Genomic DNA, 8362 nt, shown 5'->3' on the forward strand with positions numbered 1-8362 from the left:
CCCGCCCTGACCTGCGGGTCACCGCACACCCTTGCACTGTTATATGAGAACAGTTATGCCTTTGTAGGCTAATCACTGTCAACATGACCATGACACCAGCGTTAATGCCATCTTTGCAATGAACGAACCTAATACATCTAATATGTCCAGTTCATCTAGGACTACTGACAAATAGAGGAACACACTTGGTAGTGTAGCCTAATCTAGAGGGATTTCAGAAAAAAATGCCTTCTATAAGAAGGGGGGATTTGGGGGTGAAAGCCGGGAACCAATCCTATTAACATCATTCAAGGGTACTGAATAAAAAAAAAAACAGTTCCCCTAGCAAAATTTTGAGCTTCTAATTTGCATATCAAAATGGCTGCCAAATTGCCAATTTTGAGGCCCTCTTTTATCAATTTCTTCAATAACTCTGTAACCAGGCAAGCAAAATTGACAAATAAAGTATCTCTATCTATGTTCTGTAGGCAATGTGATTACATCATTTAAAAATTAATCAGTGGTAAGCCTACTCTTAAATATGCTAATAAGCTGCCAACATTTCAGAGAACTGTTTAGTAGGGTAGCGCAGGGGGTCCCACACGCTCCCCCTTACAGTACATCTCAATGACATAAAAAATACAGATTTTGAGGACATTACTGTACATAAAAATATTTTGCAAAGGATCCATTTCGCCCCTGGTGACCCAAAATACATTGATGTCTATGGAGCGCCATTCTATAGACTATCATGGGGACTTCTGCCTCCTATAACTCGTCCTCAGAATTAGTCAGTTACAGCCACAGGACTGGTACTGACACAGTTGTGGTCGCCCAAACATGGAGATATAAGAACCAAGATGGAGTGTGGTTCCTGGGCCAAGTTATCAGAGGCAGAAGTCCCCTAATGAGATCCTCAATGTATTTGGGGTGACCCAGGGCCCTGTACTCTTGGCCAGGAAGGTACTATTGCTTAGGGATTGGTGACCCTGTGTGAGGGGGAAGTTATAGGAGGTGGAAATCCATATGAGGGTCTATGGAATGGCGCCAGGGGCTAAACAGATCTTCTTACACAGGATCATCAATTCATCAAACATTTTGGACATCGTATGAATGGCAAAAACACAGATTAGAAAAAAAATAATTAGGGGGTGCGGGTGGACCCCTCTGAGATACCCTACTAATTAGGATGGTACTAAATTACAGTAGGTGGTTGGACCCATAAGCATGACTCAGAGGCTCTTGGACACTGAAAACCCCACAGGGGCACTTTAATGAAGGGGGAAATGCCTGGAGGTCAGGGGTGAAGGGACCACAGGAGGCAGGACAGTAACAGGGTCCTGAGGTAGAGCGAGAAACGGGGTGAGGCAGAGCACAAGCCAAAACCAGGGTGAGCACAGCCATAGGCTAGTCTAGTCACTAGTCCACATTCATACAAGGAGTTAGGTCATCACTCTGTTGCTGACATGTACAGTATGTGTTTCGCAGAATATGCACACACTGCTGTAATCTACAGGTCTCAAGTTAACTATTGGATTGATTGCAGTCTGCAAATCAAAGACAAAGATAAGAGGTTAACTATGAGTAGGCCTAAACTGTCTCTTGACAATGTAGGCTATTATCAATGTGTTCTCACAGCTAGCTAGCGATGAGTGGTACAGTTAGTAAACCATCAAAAGAAATGTAGGTATCTCACTGCATATAATTTGAAACTAATCTGCATTTGTAACTAATCAAAACTAAATACCATATCTAACCTATACAAGTTATATTGAAAGTGGTTTCTGTTCAGTTGACAATAAGTTAGCCCTACAGGCCATCAATTCACTTATGAAAAGCTGCTAGCCAGCTATGAGTGGTTATTACAGACTGTAGGCCTAGTTGTAGATACATAGCAATCTAGTCATAAAAGTATTATGTAGCTAGCTACATTAATAACATGTAACTACTGTAATCACAGTGATAGGTTTGGTAATTTTGCACTCACTTTGAGGTCTTTTGTTGGCAGGAGGATGTCTGTGGGGCCTGCTGCTGTTTACAGTGCTGCTACTGTCTGCACTGCATGTGCTGCATTTCTGAGGGGATTATTCATCCCAATTTGGTGGCCGTTTTGATATGCAAGGTCAAAAACTCAAAATTTTGCTTGGGAGCAGTTTTTTGGATTCAGCACCCTTGAATTATGTAAAATAGACTGGTTCCCGACTTTTAGCCCCAAATGCCCCTCACTTTCACATTTTTCAGAAAACCCTCTAGACTAGTGTTGAGAAATCTTCAAGGTTAAAATGACAGAAAAAAGACACTGCAGACAGACTGCAACACTCTTGTCAAACTCAAACATCACAATCACAAATAACATTTATTGAACACGTTAAAAGGTGTAGAAAAATACAAAAAAATAAATGCATAAATAACAGCCATAGCAAACAATCCGACAAGACAAAAGGACACAAAATAAAGTGAGGTTTGGTCTCAGGGTAAGGCCGGGGTTTTTAGAGTAAATAAACACATTTCAGCTCCTCGCAGGATACATAATTGACAATGAACACAGCACAGAGGAACAAAATGTTGTGACTTAATTGTTTACAACATGTTTGTTTTCCTTTATTTATATACAAAAATATATTCAAGCTCTACGGTATCATACTTAAATTGCCAAGACTGAGACCAAAAAAATAGTGTTATACCAAAGGACATCATGCAGTTGTCATGCCAAGAGATTCATACATGGCTTTGTACAGTCCCGTAGTCAGCTATAGAATGTTTAGTCCTTTAAAGGCCGCCAACCATAAACTGTACAGCACAAAAAACAGGAATTAAAGGGCATCAAACCAGTCTTGGGCTGGAATATAGATCTTGGCCGCGAGACCAGGCTTGTCTTGACATCACTAGAGGGTCCTGAGGTTCACCTGAATAGTTTTCCAGCCCCTCCCCTAGACCATGAACAGGGGCTAGAGAATACTAGCAGGATGGCCCTACAGACTGAGATAGGAAGTGCTTGAAAGTGCAGATCCAAGGACAGTTTTATGATTATAGCTTATAATGGTTCATTTGATGACATGATAAAAGCTGCTTCTGGGTCAGTGCATAAGAGAGCACAATCTACCTGTCTTACATTGAATGTGCTTTATATAAACATCCCAAAACAACAGAGATTGAAACATCCCCCCTTTCGCCATAACTAAATTATTTACAAGTCTCAAGAGTGTGTGGAGAAGAGTGTGGTACACTCCAAGCTGGTCATGGTATTGGTTGAATAATGCCTTCACCACAGTGGAACTTAGCCAAACGCTAGACTGACATGTTTTAAATGCATTAACTCTTGCCTTCTTACTCAGGCAAAATCATCAAGTACTGTAGCTGTAGAAAGCTTTAGAAAGGAGATTCTGGCGTGTAGTGGTACACTGACTACAGTACTTACGTTAATTGCAATTATTGTAAGTCGCTTCGGATAAAAGCATCTGCTAAATTACTAATATAATGTAGCTGACAACGAGAGAGAGAGAGAGATAGAACAAAAGAAAACTCGAAAAGAAGAGGCTGAGTAAAAGTTGAGCGAAACAGTTTGAGTGAAACAGTCCTCGTGAGTCCCAGGTGGGCAGTAAGTCCACCCGCGCTGATGAAAGGCTAGCTTTTTGTCTGTGTAGCTGGTTAAAACAGCGTTTGCAACGCGGGAGACCTGGGTTTAAATCCCACCCCAGGGTGAGCAGAAACGTATGCGCTACATAAGCTGTCATTTCAGAACAGAGTGCGTACGGCAGGCGAGAGGAGAAGGAGGCAGCGGAAGGCTGGTTTCTAGACTATGGCTCGGTCGCTCCCAGAAGTGAAGGTACAGTTTCAGAGGTCTCCGTTTGTCCTTGCAGCTTTTGTCAAATGCAGCATTTGACGGATTTCATATTGAAAACAATAAGTAATAAATGTGTGGGATTCCAGCATTTTCATATTGGAAAAAAAAATATTCACAAAATCTCACTCCTGCTCCATCTTTCCTCGACACGCTCCTCCTCCCCCTGACCCTCTCCTTCCTCCTGGGGGGTGGGGGGACTGGGGCGCGGGGGCTCCACTGCATTCTCTCCACTACTTATCCCTCCCTCTGCCTCCTCCTCCTCCTCATCTTCCTCCTCCTCCTCCTCCTCTTGCTTCTTCGGGCAGCAGGGCTTGTAGAGGTGAGGGTGGATGAGGACCTCTCCGTAGCGGCCCCGGTAGATGATCCCACAGCACACCTTCTGCCTGCAAACGGGGGGACGGCCACATTCAGTACAACAGCAGCACAATACCGGCCCGGCGGGTCAAAAGGAAAACTGACTTGCCCGTTCAATAGGATTTTAGTCGATGAGGTAGAATCGCCACGACAGGAATTCTAAACTGGGTGGAGATGACATCAGAGTAGGCGTTACCTTTTCCAGTAGGTCAGGTCCAGGAAGGCGAATACCGGGGGGCGAGCGGTGCCTGGTGACAGCTCACCGTCCGAGCCCTCGTCCGATTGGTTGCTGTAGCTGGGAGACTGTGCGGGGGAGGCACTAGAGGTGGTGCTGTGGGCGTCGGAGTCTGTGAGGGGGGTAGAACAAAAACAATGAACCAGGAAGTTGGCTTGACTCTGGCCACAAGGTACGGGACACATGGCAAAAAAACAACAACAACGCCGTTGTACTGGAAGTACGGCTTATAACATTCATTGTCGGCTACACTTCAGAAGACAAGGCTATCGGCTCAAGGCATCGCAGGCGAATGCGGAGTGTCTCCGCCAGACCACGTCCTTACTGTTTCTCTTCAGCTCGCTCTGCTCTCGGCTGGTCTGGCTTGGTCTCTTCTTCAACTTCCTGGACCTCACAGTGGTCTTGACGCTCGGACCCCCCTTGGCGTCAACAACCTGCGACATGGCACAGAGAGGAGGGTTAGCAACACAGAGATGCACAGGTGTTTAATCACAAGAGTGTCACTCGGTGGCCCAAGCAAACTCCCTTACGTGACTCCAGTTCTTCTTGGTTCCTGCCGGAAGCTTCTTCCATCTCTTCACCAGGAGGACGCAGGCATTGCAGATCTCTCCGCAACGCAGCTCTCCCAGCCTGGACAGATGGAGGGAGGGAGGGGGAGAGAGAGAGAGAGAGAGAGAGAGAGAGAGCAAGTCTTTGTGATTAATATCTCATCCCCAGGGTGAGTCAGAACCATCTCAGACCGCTGCACATACTCATATCACTGGTAACCATGGCAATGGGCCAATAACATGCCGTGTGACGCGCCCTTTAACAACTCCCCTAATTCCCTTTAGCCACTTAAAACCAGTGTAGGCCTAAAGGTAGTGTGTCCTGGTAAGATATGACTCCCTGAGGAAATCAAATGAAGTAACGACAGAGACTTGTTGTATTTATAACGCAGTAAGACAGAGGTCCACCAGTGGCAGTCCAGTGACGGTGCCTCAATCCAGGGGAAGCTGCATGCGCAGGTAGACTATACTGTACATTCCCAGTAACAAACCACATCATGACCTGACCGGGGACCCCCACATCTCTGCAGACTCCCACCTCAGCCCCCCCTGGAGTCCCCCAGTGCCACCGGGCTCCAGAGGTAGGACCAAACCGCCCAGGCTCCGTGCCCCTGGACTGGGCTACCGCCTCTGAGGTAGTGGGCTACCCACCCAAAGCAGCTCTGGAAGTCCCTCTCATAGCGCTTGCTGTCGGTGAAGCGGGAGCTGGAGGACTTGGCCCGGCAGATGCAGCAGCCCTCCGCGCTCCGGTACATCCTGGGCTTGTGGAAGCCAAACATCTATAGCAGAAAGAGAAACACACAACGCTAAAAGAAAAATAAAGCTCCCTCCTAATAAATTATAAATTAATAAAAATGTAATGCATTATATCTGTCCAGTCTTTAGAAAGACAACAGCAGCCTTAGATTTAAGATGTGTCTCATCATTTCATGGTTTTGTGGCACCGACATATGGGCTGCATGTGTAAAAGTAGGACAAATTTGTTCACTGGAGAATGCATTTTTCATTGGGGATAACAGTGTGCTTGATGTCAAGCAAAAAAGCAAGTGCGTAATACGCACAACCGCGTCACGGGCTGTGGAGACGAGCCCCTTTTCCAGGCCTGACCCAGACAGAGGGAGGGAGGGAGAGAGAACTGGGTTATCCGTCACAGCGTCAGCGGGACGAGAACAGCACGGCCTGGCCGCGTTACCGACGCTGTTACGTAACCGCGGTCCTGATGCGAGTGGATGGACGCCATGTGGTCCGCGCTATGGCAGGGATGCGGCTCCATCGGTGCAGTGCGCTATAGAGGACGGCGTTACCGATTTACACAATGTCCACAGGATAATTATAGTCAAACACACAAATAACAGCAGTAAATAAAACAATTATAGGCCTGCGTTTTTTATTGCAATCAATGTAGCGATGTTTTTTACAGTGCGCCATCAGCTGATTGTATAATCATAAGGCCTAACGTAACAAAATACGGCAACACGAGGCAAGCGAGGAAGCATGGCACACAGAACTTGGTGGGACAGCCCAAACCGTTGCTTTAACGTACTTCATGCTGATAAACCTCTAGGCCCTCTGACTTGGGTAGCCTACGTGCACTTTTTATCGATGGTTCCATTCTGACAACGACAAATAAAAAAAGATGTCGAGCCTCCAATGCGTTGAGCTTAGGGATGCTCGATCTCCGCCCACCTAAAGCATGGTCCTGCATCCAGGGGATTTGACTAAGAATTCGACGCAATTTAGACATCCTACAACTACTGTAAAATCGCACAAAAAGCACTTGATATAAAGTATAATCCAACTCCGATGACAACTGTTTAGGTTTTTGAAATGGTTCTGCGTCAGTGCGCAGCGGGAGGTTTCCAAATCCCCGGGCTGAACTGTAAACATCTGCACGCGGGTTTCAGCCGGTTGTTTGCAATTCAGGAGCCCGAGTCTAATCAAACTATGTAAAGCCCAATCGCGAATATGTCTTGTTCTATAAACACATACCCTAAAAAGAAACAAGCAAATTGTTTTCAATCTAGTCGACTAAACATTTGCAGGGCTCTGCCGCTCAATGTTAAGCTATAGATAGATAATCTACCCGTCAAATTCTCTCGCGTTCGTCTTTTACAGCACTTGGGAACAGTAATTTGAGCTAGTTGTTCGTATTTACTTAGCCAATACCTAGATCCTTCTGACGTCGAAATGGGCAGCTGTTCTTTAGGCTATCTTGAGCCAAATAAACAACGCAATGTTTGACAAAACAACAACAGTGTTCGTCACTTTTCGAAACTGTGACATGATTGAGGTTTTGCTAAAAGAAAAAAGAAAGCTGACGGTAACTGTCCTACTAAAAGAACGAAAGCATTGTCACCGAGCAAACACCGGACAGCAGGCTGGACAAGCGCGCCTGTTAACAACATGAATTCCATCTCCATTAAAACATTCCGATGTAAGGGTAACCTGAGAACTGGTCGTTAAATACGCACGTTAGGGTGTCTGTCCATTTTTTTTTAATTCACATAGTTTCACACACAAGTTATAGAATCATTCAAATGGTCAACCTCTTCAGTGCAGTGTAGATTGACATTGAATATTGCAGGCACAGGACAAATTGCGTTTCAAGAAAAGTTATTCTTACCTTGTGTTAAAGAAAAAGTTGGTATTCGATTTGAAAAGATGATAAAATACGTCTTTGGTAGTGAATCTCATTGAACAATACCGTTGAACCACACAGTGCTCAGAAGCCTGTTGTAGCGTACTTCAAATGTGCCAGTAGTAGTAGAAATATTTGCGCGTGCGCATTACAGCAATCCACCATTTTCTGACTTTCTTCAATCAAAGCAATTTACATACCGGAATGACGTCTGTGGCTGCGTCTGCATTCTATTGCCCATACAAGGCCTGTCGATTACGTGTTCTTTGGGGGGTGGTACCAGTTGCCATGGCGCTCAAATCAGTGCGATGCGGATCTAGAGGCGGGCCTCTCACGAACAGGGTGGTCGCATCCATGAGAGTGGCACGCTGATAAGCTACTACGAAACAGTGCCATCATGCGTTCCGAAAGACAAATTCAGCATTGGGAATGGAGGTGGATTAGGGTCTATATTATGCAATCGGTGCATTGCAATTATGCAATCACACTGTACTTCCCTGTGACCTGCTGGGGAGACATCAGGTCTGCAACAAACACACTGAACAAGCAGGTGAGGAAGGCCAGCTCTGTCGTGGGGCAACAACTAGACAGCGAATTTTCTTGCTCTAGAGGATACCTATGGAGTCAAAATGAGGCCAGAAAGCATTGTAAACGTAAGTGAAGTATTGTAAACGTAAGTGAAGTATTGTAAACGTAAGTGAAGTATTGTAAACAAAAAATATATAATTATTACTTAATTATTAAAAAATAAAATAAAAATTGCA

At 45.2% G+C, this 8362-nt stretch overlaps 1 protein-coding gene across 1 annotated transcript; it reads right to left on the minus strand.

Moving 5' to 3' along the window:
* Window positions 1–1211: 1211 nt before the first annotated feature.
* On the minus strand, window positions 1212–5739 carry sinhcaf (SIN3-HDAC complex associated factor; the record flags this gene model as incomplete). The annotated part of the gene is made up of 6 exons (XM_084447723.1): window positions 1212–1228; window positions 4058–4206; window positions 4374–4524; window positions 4738–4846; window positions 4943–5042; window positions 5612–5739. 6 exons carry the CDS (start codon window positions 5737–5739, stop codon window positions 1212–1214), a joined length of 654 nt encoding a protein of 217 aa, XP_084303849.1.
* Window positions 5740–8362: the final 2623 nt, after the last annotated feature.

The sequence above is a fragment of the Borostomias antarcticus genome (genome assembly GCF_949987555.1).
Source record: "Borostomias antarcticus genome assembly, chromosome: 13".
Taxonomy (NCBI): domain Eukaryota; kingdom Metazoa; phylum Chordata; class Actinopteri; order Stomiiformes; family Stomiidae; genus Borostomias; species Borostomias antarcticus.